This window comes from Hypomesus nipponensis, chromosome 22, assembly GCF_054491055.1.
Source record: "Hypomesus nipponensis isolate SF chromosome 22, ASM5449105v1, whole genome shotgun sequence".
NCBI classification, from domain to species: domain Eukaryota; kingdom Metazoa; phylum Chordata; class Actinopteri; order Osmeriformes; family Osmeridae; genus Hypomesus; species Hypomesus nipponensis.
Window position 1 is genome coordinate 16,108,696 of NC_140382.1, and position 23,368 is coordinate 16,132,063.

The window sequence follows — 23,368 nt, forward strand, 5'->3', positions numbered from 1 at the left end:
AGACCTCTCCATTTTCTACGATTCGACGCTGAGTTTAATGTTAACAGATTGGTTTAGTGGTAACAAGTTTAAAAACACAGGCCCTTTGTGGACAAGTACAGTACAACATCTAGAGCAGACACATATTACATCTAAAATTTGATAGCGTTAGCATGAATAAACTGATGAAGTAAACAATACTTAAATACAATACACAGTAGCCTACTAACTGAAAGGCCTGATTGTGAAACAGATCTGCTACAGTGGCTGGCTTAGCCTTAGCAACATTCTCTCATAGGCCTACATTGTAAATGTATTTAGTAAAATACTAGTGCCTTCATAGCTATTCTGTGTGCATTCATACTAAGCAGTTGCATTGGGAACACTCTAGTCTAGGGTAAATATACTGTCTTTGGCTAGTGCACAGCTTGCTTATGGATCACCATTCACAGTCAGACTGGGATCAATTAGCAGCAATGGGGCTGGTTACAACCTCAAAACAAACCCCAACATTCCACAGGCATTTATTTATTTCACAATAATTTAGTAACACTATTGAATTATTTTTTCCAAAAGAAATATTAGGCTTTTCCAATACCATAACTCATCCTTACAATAATTGTATCCAAAAACAACCTCTAGGCTTTACTCCTGTAGTCCTCTAGACCTTCCTGTGTCTACTTGTGGATATGAGTGGAATGGATTGTAATAAACAGCACATGCGCTGTCCACCATCTTGCTTTCTGATACTTCCAGCTGTGTTTAAGGACCAGAGCCTAAGGGTTGTTTCTGACCTAAACCAAGCCTGTCAACATGGACACACAGAGAAATAAATGCATTTGGACAGATGAATCTGCAAAATGGTAGAGAAGGAAAGAGAGAACGACAAAAAATAAATAAACAAGAGTCCCACCAGGCTGGAGGCCAAAATAAATGAACTGTTTGTGGTGAAGGTTGGGTGGGGGAGGTAGTTAATGTAACACCTGCAAGCCCAGTGGCTATAGAGACTTATGTCCTGTTTAAACAGGATAAACTGACGCGTTTGATTGTTGGAAGGGTGACCTTGAGGTCATCAGTCTTACTGAGTGTGTTACAGTAAACTCAGATTAAGATGAATATCACCATGTTCATCATAGGTGTAAATGTAACATTAGCTAAAATATTTAATAGCTAAAAGTCCATTTTCTAAAGGCATTTAATGTTTGGTTGCTGTGTAGAGTTTTGTTGTGTTGATCCCCACTTGAAATGTGTCCAACAACAAAGAATGGCTATCCAAATGGCTGTTGTGGGATAGCATATTGCCAAAGTTTGACTTTCTATATCTCAGAACCAATGTTCCCATTGGTTGGATTTTTTAGATGTCCATTTTCTGATTGGCTTTGAGCTACGCTAGCTGATTGGTTTGTGGCCTCCTTCTCACGCTCCGCCTTGTCCCGCGTGAGGTTCCTACGGTGATAAAACAGGTATCCTGGCAACAGGAAGCCAGCCAATGAGAAGAGGAGCAGGGATAAATTGATCTGTTGATTGGAGAAGAGAGAGACACCGTTGTGAAGGAAGATGTTTCAGTGAGGTCTGTTTTCCATAATGTAAGTAGATGTATTTGTAGATGGATGTTTGTGTGTAAGCACCAGTCGGCCCCTGCATTCACTCATGCTAGTATTCATATCTGGATGTGAGGGAATATGCCTGCAAGTGTGTGACTGAGTGTATTTTTTAGAATATGTGTGTGTGTACACGCGTGTATGCGGTGTGTGTATCTGTGTGTGTATGCATGTGTATGCAATGTGTGTATGTGTCTCACCCAGTATGGGTCTCCGTTGAGCTGTCCCACCATGACCATGAAGAGAGGCTGTTGCAGCAGAGCAAACAAAGCGCTGATCATAGACTGCAGCCCCGTCAACGTCCCAAAGTGATTGGCCGGGTATCTGGAGAGGGGCAGGGCCACAGTGGCCAATTAGAACTGTGGTTCTCAATTGTAGTGGTGTGGGAGGGGGTGATGTTTATCAGATAAGATGATTACATTTTACGTCACACATTTAGCCAAAAGGACCTTAAATAGTGCATGTGGAAACTTAAGTACATTGTACATATAGAAAGTACAGTGGGTATTACAATGTTTTAAGCGGGTTCTACAAGTTTTGATGTATGTAAACTGATTACAGCTGGTCCTGGGACAGTTGTATTTAAGCTATGATTAACGCTTGTCCTGGCCTTCATCAGCGGTATGTAGACTGATTATCGCTGGTCCTGGCCTGCATCAGCTGTATGTAAACTGTGATTACAGCTGGTCCTGAGTGAGTACTTACACAGCAGCGTAGAGACCCCCACAGCAGGAGTGGGCAAAACCTCGGACCACCGTGTGGAGGATGAAAGAGACCACCTGAGTGAGAGAGGTAGGGACAGGGGGAGGGAGAACGGGGTTGGAAGGAGGGAGAGAGAGAGAGAGACAGAGAAAGAGAGAGAGAGAGAGAGAGAGAGAGAGAGAGAGAGAGAGAGAGAGAGAGAGAGAGAGAGAGAGAGAGAGAGAGAGAGAGAGAGAGAGAGAGAAAGAAAGAGAGAAAGAGAGAGAGGGAGGCAGAGGGAGGGAGGGTGAGAGTAGGAGGAAGAAAGTAAAAAACGACAATCATCCATGTAGGTGATGTTTCCATATTTATATATATTTATATATATATATGTGTGTGTGTGTGTTCACACCTGAAGCGGCAGATTATCTACGAGGGAGAGAATTCCAAAGGTGACCAACAGGAGGTTGGTGAAAATGAAAGCTCGGATGGCATTGGTCAATTTCTGGATCTTCCTGTCTCTCTTTGGAGGCTCTGGTTGGCTGGAGAGTCAAACAAGAGAATTATTTTTTCTTTTCTTTACTCTAGGACACTCCTCCTGACACACACACACACAAACCTACCTCTTCACAGTCTCAGACTGTGTGGCGCCCTCAACCTCACACTCCTTCATCTTCCAGTCCATGATGTAGCCAATCAGAGGACAGGTGAGCAAACACAGCAGCTGCAGAGTTCCAAAGATGGACGCATACAAACCCACTAAGGACAAGCACACGCACACGCACACACACACACACACAAAAGCATGCACACACACATGCAGATACATACACACACTCGCGTACACACACACAAATGCATGCACACATACACACACACACACATAGGTCCACACCCACAAGCATGCAAGCATACATACATTTAGTTTGTGAATTATTTGTAAACAATAAACCTTAGGACTGATACACATCAATCTAGGATTCCCCAAAAAATATAATCAGAGACCGTCCTCTAAATAAATTGATTTCTATTGCTGGGACTTCCCCCTCTCTCCTCCAGCCTGTCACTCACCTTGCTTCTCCGCCTCCTCCACCAACTCCTCAGAAGCTGCAGGTGAGACAGGCAGGCAGACAGACAGACAGACAGACAGACAAGTTAATAAAGGTTGTCAACTCTTTCAGAAGATAAGATAAGATAATCTTTTATTTGTCCTGCAGTGGTGAAATTGCAGTTTACAACAGCAGCAGGGTACAGAACAGCACTCAGAGTACAATTAAAATATAGAAAATACAAAATATAAAATATACGAGATACAAGATACAGGGAGTCCTATAAACTATGAAGATAAGGATCTAAGGGTATAAAATAGTAAAATAATATAATAATATATAAAGTATATATTATTATTTTATAATATATGAAATATAAAAAGTATATATTCAGAAAACTGAAATGTAAGTGGTCCACCTATAGACATGTATAATGGGTGTACATGGGTCTTACGGTGCGGGTCGCCGTGGACGACCAGGAACTCCAGCATCTTGTTCATGGCGCCCATGAAGAAGATGATGCGCAGCTGCGTCATCGCCATAGTGATGATACTCCAGAGAAAGATGGGCGAGCAAACAGAGCGTCTGAATGGTGGAGACCCCTCTGATGTCACACAAGAAAGGGTGGGGCTATGAGTCTGGCTGCTAAAATAGTTGACCTGATAAGTGACTGTTCTGTCACGTTCTGTTGGGTTGTTCAATGTAAGTTCTATTGGGTTCTCTTGGGTTCTACATCTACTGTTTATTTCGCAGTTCTATGGTTTTACTCCATTCTATCACACTTCATTAGATTTTAAAAGACTAAAATCTGAGTCTCGATTCGGGTGATAGAACATCCAGTCTTTCTCGCTACTTCTATCTTGTTTTGTGTGGTTCTAAGGTTGGTTCCTCACCCTGCATGATGAACATACAGGGTTCTATAGACATACCGTTCTGTTCTGAGCCAGGGCCCGGTTCTCCGTTCTTGAGGCCCATGCCTTCCTCAAAACTGGTCTTGTGACTGCTGAAGCGGTCACCTGTCAGCTTGTCATCCATGACGATACCCGTCAGCTTCACCTTTTTACTGTGAATGAGACAGAAATAGAAGCAAAAAAGAGTGATCATTTCAAGAGGGATCAAGAAGAGTGGTAGAAAGGTTACTGAGTTTGTTCAGAGACAAACTAGTTGGTGTATACTGTGACATTGTATAAATAGGATGAGGATGATGATGATGATGATTGGGTTGTCATGGATACTGACGTGTATCTGATGTCCTCAGGGGCGGGGAAAGATTCTGATGGCCAATTGACAAAGCAGTTGAGGAAGACAAGGCAGGCCATCCCCGCCCACACCCACATAATTACCCTGAAGGACACACCCATGTCATAGATCAACTGGAGAGAGGAGAGAGAAGGGGAAAGAGAGGGAGGGAGAGAGAAGGGGACAAGGGCAAAACAAAGACATGAAAATGAGACTCAACTCCATGTGGGACCCTATTGTAGGGTCAACTTCTATTTGCAAATACAGCTAGAAACTTGAGTACCCTTAATTTGTTTACCCAATAAGATCCCAATAAGATCAACATTTCAACCCTGTAAGTGCTGAGTGTGGGTCAAATCAAACCCACTCAGTTGACTCTCTTACTTTGACCCCTGGGAAGGTGACGGCTGAGGAGGCATAGGAACCAATCATGATGGACAAAATGGTGGACCGCACGTTCCCAAACATGTTAGGTAGCTAGAGTGGGAAGGAGAGAGGGGAGAGAGAATGGTGTGGGTGAAGAGAGGGGATAATAATGTGGAAAGTAAAACAGGGACTGTAAGCTTTCATTAACAGCTCTCCTCATCCATCACAGTAAGTGGTGTTTGGGCAGGCTGCAGTTCTACAAGTTGACCAGCAGGTGGCCATGTGATCTGCTCTGATGTGGGAGACGCACAGAAACACATTTACAGTTTGACACAAACACACACACACACTACTTTAGTGTCTGTGTAAGCTCTGTGACTAGGAATGCACAGCCAAGATCTGACATGTTGTAGGTATGGGGTGTGTCTAACAGCACAACAGTGTTTTCTGTGCAGAAAAATCAGTAACAAATAGTTAGTCCATGCTAACAGCTGTGTCATCCCCTTTCCCATTGAGTCAATGATAAAGTGATTGTTTAGACACACACTCACACAGACCATTCAATTAATAATACATATCCCCTCTCTGTCCCAGAAGCTGTTATATGCATGCCAGGACATCTTTGTTTGTCTGGGTGCCTTTCCTGTTTTAAATACACTGCAGGTATACACTATTTAAAACATAGGCATAAACCCATGAACACAGACATATCATCAGTGGTTTTGATATGAACAGCAGGATCAAGTGTAGGTGTGTACTATTTGGCTGTGGTTTCTAAGTTCAACTAAGGACATCATTCTCTCGTTCTCTTGACCTTCTCGTCATCCCCCTTTCTCTTCCTCTCCTCACCTATTTTCTATCTGTTTTTCTATTCTTCCTTCCCTTACTACTTTCTTTCTTTCCCTCCTCATCACTCTCCCTCTCTGTTTTTCCACTTTTCCCTCTGACTCCTTCTCTTTCCAACTCTTTATGTCTCTCCTTCCAAGGGTGTGCTTGCTCCAGGTTTTGACAGCAAGTATAAACAGTTGTAGTGTACCAGGACAGGGAGATATAACACACACACACTCAAACACAGGAAAGAATGCAGGTAGGTAGGTAGGTGGACAGACAGGCAGACAAGTGGGCAGACAGACACGTAGGAAGGCAGACAGTATGGATGACATGTCATTTAAGAGCCCATGGACAGGAAAGAGCCCTCGGTTCAGGTAACATCTAATGATAGACACATAGAAATACTCTCATACACACACACACACACCCACAAATCAAAACACACCTAAATATGTGCACACACACTAACCTACTTAGCAATTGCCCAATCGATTCAAATAAGGATAGCTCAAAACAGATGGAGAAAGGGAGGAAAAGAGAGGCAGATAGACTTGAAGAGGGAAAGGAGGAAGGAGGAAGGAGGCTAAAGAAAGCCCAGCAAATTCTAAAGTTAGAGTCAGAACGTTGACTACATTCTAGAAGTCTTGAAGAGGAGATGAGAGGAACAAGACAGGGGAGTGAAAGAAACTGTTGGAAAGAGGGAGCAATATGGAAAGGAAGAGTTAGAAAGAGAGAGAGAGAGAGTGCAGAGTGTGTGTCATTATGTGTTTTGGGCAGGTTTGGAGAGGGGGTGGGGGCAAGGGGAGGGCGTGAAGACAGATCAGAGATCTCATTGGTTGAGGAACACATGCCAGCATTTTAGGCCCAAGGCAGAACAGCATGTGTCTAGTTGCGGCCAAAATAAATGCGCCCACACAAACACGCATCCAAGCACACACACACTCCTAGGCACATTATTAGGAACCTATTGCATCATGTAACACAAATATAAATATATGCATGTGTGTTTGTGTGAGTGAGTGACAGCTACATATATGTATGTCATGTTTAATGCTTCTGTGAACTTACTTGTTGAGTGTGTTACGTGTTAGACTAACCGTGTGTGTGTGTGTGTGTGCGTGTTTTACCGTCAGAGAGGTGAAGGTGAGGCAGATACCACCAAAGCCATTAAATGAGACAGCGATGAAGATGAGGACCGACAAGTCTTGGAGAGGAGGAGGAAGAAGAAGGGGGTTTAAAGGGATGATGGATCAATAATTTCACTCAAATGAGCTCTCACGATATGATAGACAAGCAAAGACTTGATCAACAGGTTATTTTACCAGATATCCTCAGGCATCAGAGCATAATGTCAACCCTCAGTATCGTACTCATAAGGAATGTTGGTGGGGCAGCGGCCTACCTTCAGGGTTGTAGGCTGCTGTGGCAATTAGGGCACATGAGAACGCAAAACACGCACTGCGAAACAGATAAGAGAAGATGGGGATGATGGTGGGGATTGTTTAGATGTTAGCTCGAAGGTAACATCATTGCTAATAATAATTTTTATTACCTTTGTTAACATTTTTAAACGTTTACGGCGATGATGACGATGAAAGCATGCGTTCCCCTACCTGCCGAGAAGGCGAAGTGGGCGGGGCCCAAACTTGTCCATCAGGATCCCCAGAGGCAGAGTGGCTGCGCTCAACAGGAAGGAGCCAATTGTGAAGCCCAGATTCAGCATCTCTTCCTGCTCCACGCAACTCGGCCAATCACCACTCTCCCAGGAGCTCACGTTGTTGACGACCGTCTCGTTGTCTGGGAGGCGGTGAGGGGTGGAGAGGACGTGAGAGAGAAAGGGAGTTGAGTGAGGGAAAATAATGAGAATCAGAGAAAAAAGAAAGTAGTAAGAATGAAAAAACAGAAAGAAAGTTGAGTTAATCGCTCAAAAACTATTAATGCACGTGTTTATCCTTAAGCATCGACCAGGCAGATTAGCCCTCGCTGAGGTAACAGGCTTGCCCACCCACCTGTGCACAAGTGAGAGTAGAAACCCTCTTTCTTCAGCATGATGAGAAGGGAGCCCCAGCCCAGCAGCACAGCGGAGAACAGCAAGTTCTCCACCACCGCCGTCACGGCCATCCACCACCGCCTCCGGAAGGCCTGAGACAGGGAGGGTGCCATGGCTGGGGGGGGCGAAGGGGAGGTAGGGAGACAACAGGGAGGATGGGAAGGGAGTAGGGGAGGGGAGGAGAGGAGAGGGAGGAGAGGGAGGGTGTGGGGATAGGGACAAAGAGACAGTTTAAGGACTAAGTAACAACAAACTGATTTTGAATCTTCTCAGAAACAGACAGGATGAAGGAGAGTAAGATTAGGGAGCGACAGAGAGAGAAATAGGGACGCATATAGCCAGTAAACTTTTCTGAAACACAAGGATCAAAACCCTAAACTATTTGGACATGCTCCCAGGACATGTCCTTTATGCCCAGGACAGGAAAGGAGAGGAGGAGAGGAAAACTGAGCAGGAAAAGAGTGATGAGACGAAGAAAGGAGAGGCCTACAGCCGAAGCCTACAGGAAATGCACTTCACTTGAATGTGCTTATGCAAACATTCAGATGTTTGCCTGATGGCACATGGACAAGAAATCCTTGTGGCCATGCGTTTGTGTGTATTTTAGTGTGTCTGCTAATGACTGAAATAGCCACCGCACACACATAGAACCAGTTTCACACACACACACACACCCTCCAACAGAAAAGAGACCCCCAACCAAGCAAATGGATTTCATTGAGCAACTCGCCAAGCTAACAAAATAGTAATCGATTGTTTATAATAATATAATAAATACAGAGATTGTTCAGAGTTTTTGTCTTCAGAACCTGTGCTGTGATTTATTGTGCCTGTACTGTGTCTGGCTGTGTATATGTGTGCCTAATCCCTCCACACAAACACACCTGCTCAACCACAATATAACACTCTAACACCACTGCGCAGATCCCAATAACAGACAAGTGCAGGAAAAACAGTGGTAGGAGTTTGAGAGGGAGATGAACATAAAGACTAGAGGGAGAAAAGGAGTGAGTGATAGATATGACAAAAGGCAGAAAGGGCTTTGATAACAGTTACACGGAAGGATTGCATTAGTTCAGACATGGCAGGGGAAGTTGTTGGCATGACTATATGTTTATGATGTATAATTGGTAGCGCCTGTTTACATTGAGGTTCAAAGGTGCTTCCGTATTTCAATGTTGCTGTTTTAGAGAAAAATGTAACACCATTCCAACCTCTCTCGATTTTTCTTTTACTTTGTCCTGTCCTCATGTTCCTCTCTCTCTCTCTCTCTCTCTCTCTCTCTCTCTCTCTCTCTCTCTCTCTCTCTCTCTCTCTCTCTCTCTCTCTCTCTCTCTCTCTCTCTCTCAGCTGTTTCCCCCCGCTTTAGGTCGCGCGCGAACCTTCATCGTTCTCCATGGGAACTGACAGCTGTGTCCGGGTGCCACTTTGCCCATTGGCCGCGCGCGTATTACGCATGGGGAGCTGTGAGAATACCTGTGCTTGCCAAAACAAGCACCATCCTTATTAACACAGTATAAAGCAGGACTTGGCACGTAACACAAGTGTCCCGACTAAACGTAGGTTAGTTACGTCTTTTCAGTCAACGGAAAATGAAAATAGGCCACTTATCTTTACAATGGCTACTTCCCGTACTAACTATTTAACGGAAGCAGTAGGATGTGTTAACTACTCGACAAATATATATTGGCTAATCAATGATGTCGCCTACATTTAAATAATAAATGAGCAACAAAATTCATTTAATATGTGTCGTGTCATGTCGTGTATGCAGTTAGACAAGGCCTACTTCCTCAAAGAAATATATTATTTGATAAAAATAAAAATAAAACTTACTTTTGTCTCTGAAAGTTCTATCTCTGATTATGTTTTTTCTTCTCTTCTTTAAATATATCTTCCCGTGAGGTAGGTTGATGGTCTAATGCTTTTATTATTTTTGACTTGTCGTCTTTCAATACCTACAACAAAGTCTGTCGGAACTTCAATGTGACGGTGTTCTACGCAGAAGTTGAACTTCATGATATCTGTATGGCAAGGTTTGAACGCCTCCCTCCCTTCCCCCTCTTCCCATCTGTCTATAAATGGAAACCAAATCCTAGTTCCATTACCCACTTGCCCCCCTCTCCCCCACACACATACACTACACGTGGCACAACTTTTTAAAGATTCCGTTACCCCATTAGGCATACCAAATTGACAGTCCCTCAGACACTGAATGCTTGCTTACCAGCGCCGCCTTGTGGAGGGCGTTCTAATTACAGGAAGTGGTCCATTGCTATTCTCGTCAGAAGTTGATAAGAGAGGAATATTATCATCCTTGAGTACTTGATGAGGACTCTCAGCTGCTATACTTTACTGTACTGTCCACATTTATTTTCACATACACAGTGAAAGGAGAGGAGTGGGGGGATAAAATAGAAGCCTATAACAGAGTAAAGCAGAGCAGAGCACAATAGAGTACAGTATAGTACAGGTCTCGTCAAGTACTCATCAATGAGGCAAAACCTTTTTTTCAAAACCTTTTTCGAAAATATTGTTTCAACCTTTCAAAACGTTTTTCAAATGTTTTTTTTCCAACCTTTCAAAACTTTTTTTTGCCAAACTCACCCTTTCTTCTCAACATGATCAAGAGGAGGTGGCCCCCACACATAACTATCCTACACTATCTTGGTTCCCGCCCATCCTCCGACACCATGACTAACCCCCTACATCCTCCTGCCACCTGATGTCATAAAGACTAATGAAGGATATGCTTCCATAGAACTCAGGATTCTAAAATGGATTGTCATCAACATTCTGTGCACAATGCAGAATTGAGCACCAGAGGCTAAACTAAATCCAGTCATGCTGTCTGAGGGGGTTACAAGAGGCTCAGTCCTGATGTCACAATGTTACCCATCTTACACTGAGCTCCTTATTGGGGACACATGAGGATGGGTAGCGTCAAATAAAATAATCTGGCAGATATTCATAATTACTTGGTTGAGAACTTCTGCATTGTCAAGACTTCCAACCCTCTGTGTTCATCCATGTCTTACAAACCCTTACATAACCATATTTTAGCATGCACAGTACACATGAGTACGTATTGAAATAATTTCTAAATGCATTACTTCTTACAATGAAAAGTTGTTTATCAACAGTAAATTCAGTGTGAGTCTTCCCATACCAATGTTTGCTACGGTTACCTGTTCCCCACATAAGTACAGAACAGTATGACTTTATTGACCCCCTTGTTCGCTGAATAAGAGACTGAAAACAAGACCTCTTAAATGAACTGTTTTATTGTTGTTTGCCTTTCATTAAAGCGTTTCACCCACAAAATAAAACCAACTGAGTGTGACATTCTGTTGTCCCACGGTAAAAACTCTACAAAAAAGTACTCCCTTATTTAGTCTGAAAGACGACAGGAGATGGTAATCAAATAACAGTAATAGTTCCCATAATTCAGCCATGATAAATTCAGTCAGGGTTCATTTTTTTGTGTGTTTATTATTTTTTTTGCTGATGGTAGCAAATGAAGACAGTCTACTCAGTTGAGAAAGGAGGGAAGACGAGAGTAGAAACTGCTAATCACTGGCTTCTCTCCTCCTTCTAGGTCCATCCCTCCCTCTCTACGTCACAGATCGATTTCCATTCTTTCTTACCCCTGAATACTTCTACAATACTACCCCCCACACCCCGACTGCCCCACCCCCCAAATCCCACCACCCAACCCTCACTACTTTCTCTCAATTGTACAACAGCGCCCCCCTCTTCCATGCAGGCACACCTGGGGTACTACAATTGCCACAAACAAAATATCAATTCATCAATTTACCGTAATAACAATCATACCAATAATATTAATAATAATAATATTAACACAAAGGAAGAAAACAACTGTGTGCAAGTAAAAAAAAAATGGAGAGTAAACAAATTCATTTGAGAAGAATGAGGTGAAACAAGTTTGATGATGCTGTGCCCTTATTAAATAACTTTACGGATGAATAATCACTCCAGTAATGGAAAACATTTAAATTAAATAACTCGATAAGAACATTGAGCACGAACCAGCTAACCCAGAGGCTACAGAAAATATGTTCTCCTCTTCAGACAGGAAGTGATGTCCACTATTGAACCATGGTAATTGTCGCACATAAAAATGGTGTTATCCTGCAGAGCTAAAGTCTGGCTGGGCTTTAACTTAGGGATCTCCTCTGCATCAATGTGTAAGGTGTAGAATAAAGCATTATTTAACAAAAAAAAACATAGATTTATCATTTTCAAAACAGAAAGACGTTTGTGTGGTATTTTAAACTGTATAGTGCTGTGAAATAGGAATTATTAATGTAAGTTTGAATCTATCTCTGAGCGTAAAAGCCTCTATCTAAGATGCATCTGCTAAGCCTTTGCTAAACTGAGACTGTTAAACTGATTATTAATCATTGATGTTCAGGCTGACTTGGAGGACCTGTTGGACAGTGATTGACAGTGGGACGCTCTTTCCCTTTCCCTCTCTCTTTCCCTCTCTCTCCACGTCTGTCTCCCTGTTCTTCCCCTTCTCTCCATCCGACAGTCACTCCATCCCGGACTACTGCCTAATATTAGGCTTTTTCTTCAAGAACATTTCTGAGAATATGTCTGGCACCTTTAAGGAACAGAAGGTGGAATGGTAATGTTAAATACATTTTAAAGTACTTCTCCCTTTTCCAAAAACAACAACAACAACAACAACAGCAAAAGAAATATACAGGAGAGCATTCAAGACACCAGTGAAAGCAATGTTCAATCAAACCTGCACAAGGGAACGAACCACAGGAAATGGGACAAGAAAGTGAATTTCTCCTTTTGGTAATTCGATTCTGTTGCGCCTGGGTGTGTGTGCCTGTGTGTGTGTGTGTGTGTGCCTGTGTGTGTCTAGCTGACTTATGTTTCTGAATATTCACTCTAGTGGTATAATAGGAATTGAATCCCAGAAACAGGTTTCTTTGGACAGGTTTGGTCGAACAAAGCCTTGAGTTTTGTAAGATCCCTTAGCTGAAGTTTCAGAACCCAGACAGAACCCAATAAGGTTCTGAAAGACAATGTGAGTATTAAGATGATAACCCACACAGGGTTACTGATAGACAGAGTCCGATCTTCACCCTCTTCCTCCTTCTCCTATCTGTTTCTCTCCTCCCTCCTCTCTCCTTTCAGTCCTTTTCTCTGATTGTCTCAGACTGCTGTTGATCTTACGACAAATCTCTCTACACTTTCGGTTTCTATCTTTCTTTCTTTGCATCCGTCCCGTTCTCCCCCACACCCATCTTCCTCTCTTCTCCCTTTCTGCCCTCTATCATCCTCCTTCCTCTTTCCCCTCCCCCTTCATCCCTCTCCCCTCCCTACACCTCCATCGCTTTCTCCTCCTTCCCTTTCTTCACTCCCAGAAGATGTTAGTGATGTCAGAGTCCAGGCTGTAGATCCAGACCAATAGCGGCGCAGATACCAGCACGAATGACCACGACACGCCACTAAGGGCTCGACCCAGGGGGGCCGTCAACGCGCCCACCAACCCCCCATTGGCGTTGGGCTGTCCGGCCGCCGCCCTCCGGCGCCGTTCCCTCTCCTCGTCCTGGCGGTCCAGGTCGTTGCCCGGCTCAATGTAGTTACGCGCCAGGAACTTGAGGGCCTCGTCCATCAGGATGACAGGAAGTGACATCTTCAGCACCACCACCCACTGGGGCCATGACAGGGGCCTGATCTGGAAGACCACCTGAGGGATGGATGGACGGATGAACGGAAGGAGGGAGAGAGTAGTCAGAGGTAATCACATACTGTATGAGAGGGCACACACTCTCTCTCAATCAGAAGCACACACAAACAGTTTTTCTCTCTTTCTCACATACACATATACACACACACACACACACGCACACACACAGCCAAACTTACGGGAAGGGGGTCGACGTAGAGGATGAGGAAGTGCAGAGCCATGGACAGACAGATGGCTCCTACCAGCCAGGGGTTGGACCAGGGCGGCATCTTCAACAGGGACTGGTTCTCAGACAGGCTGGCGCGCACACACACACGTACATACACAAAGGGAAACATGGTTGATTACCAGATATCATTCTGTATAATTAATGTACAGTGCATACTGAAGGACAGTAGAACAACCCTGTCAGATCCGAATGTGGAGAACACAGCATTATGGGAGATGTAGTTTTTGAGCCTACCTGTTCAGGGCGTTGCACATCTCTATGGTAACGAGCACAGACAGGGCCATGGTCATGGGGTAGGGCGACTCGAAGACAGAGCACTGGACCCCGGCAAACTCACCGTGTCCCTCGCTGCACTGGAGGTAATGGGACTAAGGGGGGGGGGGGGGGCAGGTCAAAATAAGGTTATATCGCCTATGTATATATACAGTGTACCTGTTGGTAGGTGAATTATAGAATAGAGAGAGAGAAGGGGATTGAGAAAGAGACAAGAGAGGGATGGAAGGATATACAAGAGGTGGAGAGAGGGGTGAAGAGAGGTACATCAAGGGGTGTTACCAGCTGGTAGAAGGAGAGTTTGGGTCCGTCGTGAGCGGCCATGAACCACCAGGCTGCTGCTCCTACTGTGGCCGCGCCCACATAACCTGGGCAAGAAAAAGCAGCCAATCAAACAATCAGCCAATCATCCGCCTGTCACAATATATAAACTAATCAGGCACTCTAAAGGCTTGATAGACATCCAGAAGAGCTCATCAGACACGAGGAGGTCCTGTATACTCACAGCCAATGATGAGGTAGCGGCAGAACAGCCAACCAGAGATGAGGGCCTCCTTGGGGGAGCGGGGGGGGCGGGACATGATGTCCAGGTCGGGGGGGTTGAAGCCCAGGGCGGTTGCCGGGAAGCCGTCTGTGACCAGGTTGACCCAGAGTAGCTGGACAGGGATGAGGGCTTCGGGCATGCCCAGGGCTGCTGTCAGGAAGATACTGAGGGAGGAGAGGAAAGAGAGGGAGGGGACGGAGGAGAGGAGAGAGAGAAGGAGGGGAGGGAGGAAAGGAAATAGAGGGAGGGGACGGAGGAGAGGAGAGAGAGAGAAAGAAGGGAGGGAATAGAGGGAGGGGACGGAGGAGAAGAGAGAGTAGGAGGGAGGAACCGAGGAGAGGGGAGATGAGGTATGGTGGGGGCAGAGGTCTGGTGTGTATATTTCGATAACTTCCTTCCACCTGTCCATCCATCCACCCATCCCTTGCTCCCTCCCTCCCTCCTTCATCCATTTATCCATCCGTCCTCCTCCCTCTTCTATTGCTCCATCCCTCCTTACCAGACCACCTCTCCGATGTTGGAGGAGATGAGGTATCTGATGAACTGCTTCATGTTGTTGTAGATGGCCCTGCCCTCCTCCACGGCAGCCACAATGGTGGAGAAGTTGTCGTCCGCCAGGATCATCTCTGAGGCCGACTTGGCGACGGCGGTGCCGCTGCCCATGGCGATGCCGATCTCAGCCTTTTTAAGAGCCGGGGCATCGTTCACTCCATCGCCCGTCTGGAGAGAGGGGAAAAACAGCAGGGGAGAGGAAGGAAAGAGGGAAAAAAAGGGAAACAAAGTAAGACACAAAACTCACACACAAACACACTTACACGCAGTCTCTCTCTAAACACACACACACATGCAGTCTCTCTCTAAACACACACACACGCAGTCTCTCTCTAAACACACACAGACACACACACAGTCTCTCTCTAAACACACACAGACACACACGCAGTCTCTCTCTAAACACACACACACACACAGTCCTCCAGCTCACCATGGCAGTGATGTCGTTGAGGCTCTGCAGATACTCCACGATGCGGCTCTTGTGCGTGGGCTCCACCCGGGCGAAGCAGCGACACGTGCGACACGCCTGCCTCTGGAGGTGGGGGGGCAGCTCGTCAAACTCCCGCCCGGTCAGGCCCCCCCCAAACTGGCCCCCCTGGCCCTCCTCCTCCTCCTCCTCCGTGATGATGCCCACGCGACGACAGATAGACAGGGCCGTGCCCTTGTTGTCTCCTGGGAAGGGGTGGATAAGAGGTGTGAGGAGCGTGTGTGCGTGAGTGTTTTTGTGAGTGTGTGTTTTTGTGTGTGTGTTTTTGTGTGTGTGTTTGTTCGTGTTCAGACCCACCGGTGATCATGATGACCCGTATGCCCGCCTGGCGACACTGCCGGACTGCACCAAGTACCTCCTTCCTGGGGGGATCCAGCATGCCCACACAGCCCACGAAGGTCAGGTCCGACTGGAGGACGGGGGTGGGAAGGAGGATTTAAACTAAGTCCAGTAAACAGGTCCATTCACCATATTTCAGGCTGACATGACCCTCTCACCTCGTAGTTAATGAAGCCGGCTGAGTTCTCCAGGTTGAGGGAGCGGGGTTCGGGGGGGGAGTCCCTGGTTGCCATGGCGAGGCAGCGGAGGGTGTCTCGCCCGGCGGCCCACTCTCGGACCGTGGTCTGGAGCTGCTCCCTCGTGGCCGTCGACATCGCCACGCGGGCGCCACCGCCCACACGTATCCAACGGCAACGCTCCAGCACGCTCTCGGGGGCGCCCTAGAAGCCAGGAGGAGGTCGAAGGTCAGAGGTGAGTTCAGAGACTAAGAGTGACAGAGAAAGAAAGAGAGTGACAGAGAGAGAGAGTGACAGAGAGAGAGTGTGAAAGAGAGAGAGAGTGAGCTCTAACCTTGATGAACATCTTGGCCCCTGTGGAGGAGCGGGTCAGTTTGTTAGGGGAGCAGAAGACCGACATGGACTTCCTGTCTCTGGAGAACTCCAAGGTCAGCTCCTTCTTCATCAGCTGCCTGATCACCTGGAGAGTGGAAGGGCACTGTCGGTAACACGGAACACACACACACAGATATGCATGCACACACCAATCACCACAATAAAGACACACACTTATACATCCCACACACCCACACACACACAAACACACACACTCCTTACAGAGCAGCAGGCGGTGGCTCTCTCTGCTGGTGCCAGTCCTCTCATGTCCGTGTCGAACACGTTCATTTTCTCCACCAGGCAGCATAGAGCTGTCTCCGTGGCCTCGCCAACCTTCTCAAACACGCCTTTCGACTGGACACAAACCAAAAGGTCAGTTCAGCAGGTGTCAGCTACAGAAGTGTACTCAGCAGTAGTGTAGTTGGTAGTGTACATGGTGGTGAACCTGGTAGTGTGTGTAGGGTGTACTTGGTAGTGTACTTGGTAGTGTACTTGGTAGTGTACTTGGTAGTGTACTTGGTATAGCTCACCTCACTGTAGTCAAGAGAGGAATCATTGCAGAGAGCGCAGATAGAAGCCATCTCTACCAACCCCTCATACTGACTACACTTCACTGCCACACCATCCTTGTACCTGGGAGAGGGGAAGCGGGGAATGCAACAAAGACGGCAGGAGGAGACAGGAGAAGAAAAAGCCAAAAAGAGAGAGGAAAAGAAGAGGGCAGAAAGTGAGAAAGATGAGAGGGGGAAAAAAAAGAGACATGAAAAGATATAATGAAAAGTTCTCTGCTTTTAGTTCAGCATAGTCAGTCAATAACTTAAAGAGGTTAGTCATGCCGATGATCAAGCACAGTCAGTGTTAAGGTTATCCGTGTATGTGATATTTTAATTTGGAGGAGCGAATGGACTGGTCAGCATCATGTAGTCATGACATGATCAGCGAGAGGTTAAAGTTCAAAGGTTAAACACACTCACACTTCCCCTTCCGGGGCGTAAGTAGATCCGGTCACCGAGAACTCACTCAGGGCACATCGGTCCCCTGACACGCTGTCCACCACAAACAACTACACACACCACACACATGCATAGACACACGGTTAAGACAGGGTTGGAAGTTCAATGTCAAGGATCAGATCAGAAGGTTAGATCTCACAACACTAGACAGAGGGTTTATCAGCAAAGACTAAAATTACCTGTGGTGTACCTCAAGGAATCTTTTTAGGACCAGTAATTTTGCCTACAAGCTACCTCCATGCAGCTACCATTCCTCTCCCCTCCCTCCCACCTTTTTTACATTTTTTAGCAGACGCTCTCATCCAGAGCGACTTACAGTAAGTACAGGGACATTCCCCCCGAGGCAAGTAGAGTGAAGTGCCTTGCCCAAGGACACAATGTCATTTTGCAGCAACTTTGTGATTAATAGCCCCATTCCCTAACCGCTCAGCCACCTGACTCCCCTTCCCCAGTCTCCCTCCCACCTTTCTCCTCCCCTTGTCTCACCCGGCAGACGGACATCTGATTGGTGGTGAGGGTGCCCGTCTTGTCGGAACAGATGACGGAGGTGCAGCCCAGGGTCTCCACGGAGGGCAGGGACCTGACGATGGCGTTCTTCCGGGCCATCCGCCGGGTGCCCAGTGCAAGGCAGGTGGTGATGACAGCAGGCAGGCCTGGAGGGTCAAAGGAACAAGGGTGGATGGGGTGCAGAGACCAAGAAAGACAGGCTACATATGTTTTATGACGACGTAATCTGCTGAAATTGGGCAGTCAAGAAAAAGAATAGAGTAAATAGGAGACGTTTAAAAAAAGATGAATAAAGAGAGAAAGTGTGAAAGAAAGAATCATGGAAATAAAAGAAAGACAGAAAGACAGAAAGAAAGAAAGAAATGAGATGATGAAAAGAACAGGTACCCTCGGGGATGGCAGCCACGGCCAGAGCCACGGCGATCTTGAAGTAGTAGACTGCTCCTCTCAGCCAGCTCCCTCCATGGACGGGGTCGTTGAAGTGGCCCACATTGATCCCCCACACCGCCACACATATCACACTGATGACCTGTGTGTGTATGTGTTCATAGTGTTTGTATAAGGAGAGAGGGAACAGGACGGAAAGAAAGATGATTAATGAGACAGTGCATAAACACAGCAAGCAGGTTCCTACAAGTGGCTTTAATAAATAAAAAAAGGGATAGAAATACATCTAAAAGAAACAAAGACAGAAAGTGTGTCCAGTCCAGATAGGCCCTACCTTGGACAGCTGCTCCCCAAACTGGTCCAGTTTCTGTTGGAGTGGAGTTCTCTCAGGGTCGGTGGCAGCCATCTCATCTCTGATCTTGCCAATCTCTGTTTGCACCCCAGTCGCCACGACAACACCCATGGCTCTCCCCGCCGCGATGTTGGTGCCCTGGCAGGACGACATGAAAGGTTAGAATCATTTTTTTATTCAAATGAATATTTACACGATTACAGTTACAATTACAAACTGCTCTAAACCTGTTCTTGTTTTTTTGTATGAAATTATAATTCATCTTCTCTTGTCTAAGTTCAGCCGAGGTTGAGCAGTGTGTGTGTGTGTGTGTGTGTGTGTGTGTGTGTGTGTGTGTGTGTGTGTTTCCATTATCTCCTTCCAACTTCAAAGCATTTCACTGGTGACTCACTGAGGAGAACAGCTGAGTGGGAGCCTCCTATCCTACAATTCCACTGATGTTTTATTCAACAAACAGCCAGACCACTGGCAGAATCAGCCCTCTGACACACACACACACATACACACACACACAAACAAACATGAAAGAATCCACGAAAAACACACATACAAACACACATATACCCATAGACTTGAGGTACACACATACTCACAGAAAACAACATGTTCTTCTTGTCCTGGTTGACAGCACGGGGGTCGGGCACGGGGTCAGTGTGTTTGAGCACAGATACGGACTCCCCCGTCAGAATGGACTGGTCCACTCTCAGCGTGGTGGAGCGGATGGAAGTCAGACGGATGTCGGCTGGAACTTTGTCACCAACTAAGGGGGAGACAGAGAAGAAGGTGGAGGCCATCAGTTATCGAAAGTCAAAAAGTATATTGACGGTACAAAATTATGAAATGAACAGAATATAGGAAGACATTGTTGGTAACTTCGAAAGAGGTGCATTTTTATGATAACATCTCTCCGATGTTCTTTTAGGTGACAGATTGAACAAGAAAATCGATGAATAGTGAAAGTTGGGTCAAAGTTCCTGCACCAAAGAGGCCAACTGTTACTAACTGTCACATTTTTTAAATGAGAGATGACTGACTGAGATAAGCATGAAAGTTGTATAAAACATCAACAATGTGTTCGTCAGCTCATTACGTCCTCTTGTGTTTCCTGTCAACGAAGACTGGTGTCATGAGGTTCCCATGCTCTTTACGTCTGCTAACATCCCTACTGAGAAACCGAGTCCCACACACACACACACGTGCCCAAGCACACACAAACACACATGAATAACACTCAGGCCTGTTTCCACTGTAACTCTGAGAGGGGTTTAAAATAGACGAGTGTCTAGAGGATTCAGCAGTCCAAACCCTTCAGGCCAAGCTGCTGCTCAAAGTGATACAGAATCTTTCAACCACCCTGATAATATCTGGGGCAGAAATACTCAGAAATCATGGTGGAAAGACGAGTTTGGATCTTTGGCCTTGATGGATTCCCAGCCTGGGAGTTGTAGTTCTTTGTAATGTGTCTCGCCAGTGTGCATGACCACTGACAAACACCATTTCCCAAAAAACATTGGAGAGTTTATTTCCATCAAGCATGCAAAAGAAGGGCAAAGATCCTTTCGAGAAAGATTAAAATGTTTCAAGGGCTGCCTAAACAATCTTGTTGCACTGTTATTTCTAAATTGTATACTCCACCAGTCCTCGCTGGAATTGAACACTGGTGTTGGAGTGCCAAAATGTCCCTTGTGTCCTATTCTCTTGTGTCCCACTACCTTGCAACCTAGTCCCTAGTTGATTCCTCAAGGAGAGGGTTTCATTGCAAATGAGCCTCCTGTCCCCCTAGCTCCTATTCCCTCACCTCCTATCCCCTCACTTCCTATTCCCTAACCTCCTATCCCCTAACCTCCTATTCCCTAACCTCCTACCCCGTAGCCACTGGGTAGGATCAAGAGTGAAAATGTCTAAGAAATGTGTCGCTTTTACATTCCACCTCCTCCAAGTCACTGGGTATGCCGTCTCGGAAGTGCCGTCTCGGAAAAGGAGAGTTGGGATTTGTAGTTTTTACCTGCCACCTCCACAATGTCTCCTGGTACAATGTCTCTGGCTCGGACTCTCTGGACGCTCTTCCTGTCCTGACGGTAAACCTTCCCCATCTCCGGCTCGTACTCCTTAAGAGCTTCGATGGCATTCTCAGCATTACGCTCCTGGAACACACACACACAAACATACATACAAATACAAAAACATGGTGTTATTAAATACCCAATACAGGCCTAATACAATATGAACAATATTATATCGACAAATTCATCATAAACAAAGTGTTGTTGTTTACCTGCCAGACCCCAACAATAGCATTAGCGATGAGGATGAGAAGAATGACGAAGGGCTCCACAAATGCTGTGATGGTCCCCTCCCCCTCCTCGAACCAAGCTAGAGTCTAAGCGGGGGTTGGGGCAGGGGAAGAATGTAAATCTTGATTGTTTATGCTTCCCCGAGTGTGCGTATGTGTGAGTGTTTATAAATGCGTGGGTGAGTGAGTGTGTGTGTCCTTACAAAGGAGACAAAGGAGATACAGATTGAGAATGCACATCTTAAATGTGAATGCTTCTAATATTTGTGTGTGTGTGTGTGTGTGCGCGTATCCTTACAAAGGAGATGCATGCAGCAAGCAGAAGGATCCTGACAAGCAGATCCTCAAACTGCTCCAGGACCAGTTCCCATAGTGACTTTCCTGGAAACACAGAGGATAAAAATCACCACAGAGAACAAAGAGAGGGGGAGCGACAAAGACAGAGAGAAGGTAAGTAGAAGGGAGAGAACATGGAGCCTCTTACCTTCTTCAGCTGGTAATTCTAAAAAATCCAAGAGTCAACAGAGAGAGAATGAAATAAAGACACACATGAGTTGGCGTCATGACAACATAACAGAATACAAATTTCACCAAGGTCAGTGTGTTTTAAGGGGGAGGGGGGTTGTATAATAGATCAACAGTTATAGGGAATTAAATGAAAGGTCAGAGGTTAGAGGCAATAAGGTATCCAAGGTCTCACCGTTTGGTCCCCATATCTCTCTGCTCTTTCTCAGCTGCTCACAACTCAGGCCAGTGGATTCGTTAACACTGAAGTACCCCAACACCTCCTCTACCGTCTTCGTATGGGCATTATCCATCCCTGAGAGAGAGGGGGGGGACCAGAAAATAAACAAAAAGAGAAGAGGGGGGGTTAAATAAGATGGGGGGTGAGAGTGAGTGAGAGGAAAAATAAAGTTAACACTGGTACAAAAGTCTTAAGAACATACGCACATTTAAGTTTGACATTAGTGACTAAGACATTTTCCCGAAACACTCGACAAATCTCAGAAAGATTAACAACAATGTCCAGCTTTCAGACAAATTTTACTACATAGAAACTGTACATTAGCTAAAAAAAATCCTGAAAGATGAAAAAACTGAAACAACAGGTGCAACGGACTGACAAGCGTCGTTGCACCTGTTACGTGTAAATTGCACTCGATTACCTGGTCTCAGGAGATCCATATATCTAGGGAAGTACCTAATCTAACCGTCACAGAGGCCTGCAAATGGTGTCTACAATAACATTTACACATTTAGAGTTTTGGATTGACGCAGGGCCACATTACGTGTAAAAATGTATCGAAGTTACAGCCCAAAGGGAGCATTGCCATTTTAGAATCTCAGAATGGCCCAATCTTTAACGCTCATCATAGGGCTGCGCGAGCTGTCACCTCTACGCAGATTTGGACTAGCCTACGTCTTAGCAATTATCTGAAAAACTTAGCCTACATCAGCTATCCATAATACAACATAAAATGTATAGAGAACATATACCTGCTTACGCTTTCGAACGTAAGTTTTATCAACATTAGGTGAAAATTATTCCAGTTCAGTAGACTGCAGATCGACCGCAATAATTATGCTGACGCCTACTTCTCCGTATGCTAACGGCTAATAAAGAGCAGGCTGCGGTCCTGGAGAACGGGTTTTAATCCCCGTAGATGCACGGCACTGTTAGCTGGCTAATTAGGTAAGGATAGCTAGACCAGCTATAGCTACTCACCAGTGCAGTAAGTGTCTCGGGGTCCAGTTAACAAGCTACTACGACTGTACCAACGTTAGTAGATGCGATATCAAAACACCATGTGATGTGGAATAATATATATAAAAATATATATATGTACGAGAATTTCAGTTACGGAAAAGCAAGAAAAAATCGATCGTATAAATGGCTATGTCTAACAACGTATCCTAGACTACATGATCTGTGAAAATTATATAGGCATTGTCACGGAATAAACGTCATTTCTTCTCTTAAAGAATTCCGTTGCGATTATAAGGCTTGATGAAGAAGGCGTATTACACTTATTTTATTTCTGACTAGCACGGAGATGTCGTGCGTTTTAATCCAATGCTATGCCCAAACTACATAACCGTCGCTTTATTTAATGCTAGGCCACAGAATGACATGATTAGCGTAGTGCCTCAGTAGCAGAAAATTCGAAGGGATTGATGTTCGACCAATACAAGGCTTCAGAATTAGAATGATGCGGCAAAATAGCCAATCCCATTGCATGGTTTTTCATGATCCCGCCTGCCGGCGCATTGCTGCAGGGGGCGGTACTATAAACGGCTTTTTGGCCCA

At 45.5% G+C, this 23,368-nt stretch overlaps 2 protein-coding genes across 3 annotated transcripts; both read right to left on the bottom strand.

Annotated features, from left to right (window-relative positions):
- Window positions 1-9: 9 nt before the first annotated feature.
- On the bottom strand, window positions 10-9,831 carry slc43a1b (solute carrier family 43 member 1b). Its single transcript, XM_084687188.1, has 15 exons — window positions 9,633-9,831; window positions 7,756-7,911; window positions 7,360-7,543; window positions 7,149-7,204; window positions 6,874-6,950; window positions 4,934-5,026; window positions 4,550-4,683; window positions 4,240-4,373; window positions 3,765-3,914; window positions 3,333-3,368; window positions 2,885-3,020; window positions 2,674-2,803; window positions 2,286-2,359; window positions 1,781-1,904; window positions 10-1,496 (listed from the first exon to the last, which is right to left on the bottom strand). Exons 2-15 carry the CDS (start codon window positions 7,907-7,909, stop codon window positions 1,296-1,298), a joined length of 1,683 nt encoding a protein of 560 aa, XP_084543314.1. The 5' UTR covers window positions 7,910-7,911; window positions 9,633-9,831; the 3' UTR covers window positions 10-1,295.
- A 1,233-nt stretch (window positions 9,832-11,064) lies between these two features.
- On the bottom strand, window positions 11,065-23,221 carry LOC146236843 (sarcoplasmic/endoplasmic reticulum calcium ATPase 2). 2 transcript variants are annotated; one of them, XM_084687186.1, is made up of 23 exons: window positions 22,787-23,221; window positions 21,761-21,880; window positions 21,545-21,562; window positions 21,359-21,441; window positions 21,043-21,147; window positions 20,773-20,911; window positions 19,361-19,527; window positions 18,750-18,905; window positions 18,416-18,557; window positions 18,008-18,174; window positions 17,483-17,571; window positions 17,039-17,141; window positions 16,731-16,862; window positions 16,468-16,593; window positions 16,116-16,337; window positions 15,916-16,027; window positions 15,562-15,803; window positions 15,076-15,296; window positions 14,538-14,740; window positions 14,315-14,400; window positions 13,994-14,127; window positions 13,710-13,827; window positions 11,065-13,530 (listed from the first exon to the last, which is right to left on the bottom strand). In XM_084687186.1, the coding sequence occupies exons 2-23, from the start codon at window positions 21,876-21,878 to the stop codon at window positions 13,195-13,197; spliced, it is 3,219 nt and encodes a 1,072-aa protein (XP_084543312.1). In that variant the 5' UTR covers window positions 21,879-21,880; window positions 22,787-23,221; the 3' UTR covers window positions 11,065-13,194. The 2 variants fall into 2 exon arrangements, with proteins under 2 accessions (XP_084543312.1, XP_084543313.1); XM_084687187.1 differs by lacking the exon at window positions 22,787-23,221 and adding an exon at window positions 22,558-22,690.
- Window positions 23,222-23,368: the final 147 nt, after the last annotated feature.

Coding starts and splice junctions, on each gene's coding strand:
- slc43a1b (XM_084687188.1), bottom strand. CDS start 7,909: ATGGCACCCTCCCTGTCTCAGGCCTTCCGGAGGCGGTGGTGGATGGCC. Junction 7,544..7,755: donor CTACTCTCACTTGTGCACAG/GTGGGTGGGCAA, acceptor ACCGCCTCCCAG/ACAACGAGACGGTCGTCAAC. Junction 4,684..4,933: donor TCACCTTCCCAGGGGTCAAA/GTAAGAGAGTCA, acceptor TCCTCTCTCCAG/TTGATCTATGACATGGGTGT.
- LOC146236843 (XM_084687186.1), bottom strand. CDS start 21,878: ATGGATAATGCCCATACGAAGACGGTAGAGGAGGTGTTGGGGTACTTC. Junction 18,558..18,749: donor TTGGGGAGCAGCTGTCCAAG/GTAGGGCCTATC, acceptor ATACACACACAG/GTCATCAGTGTGATATGTGT. Junction 13,828..13,993: donor ATGTGCAACGCCCTGAACAG/GTAGGCTCAAAA, acceptor TGTGCGCGCCAG/CCTGTCTGAGAACCAGTCCC.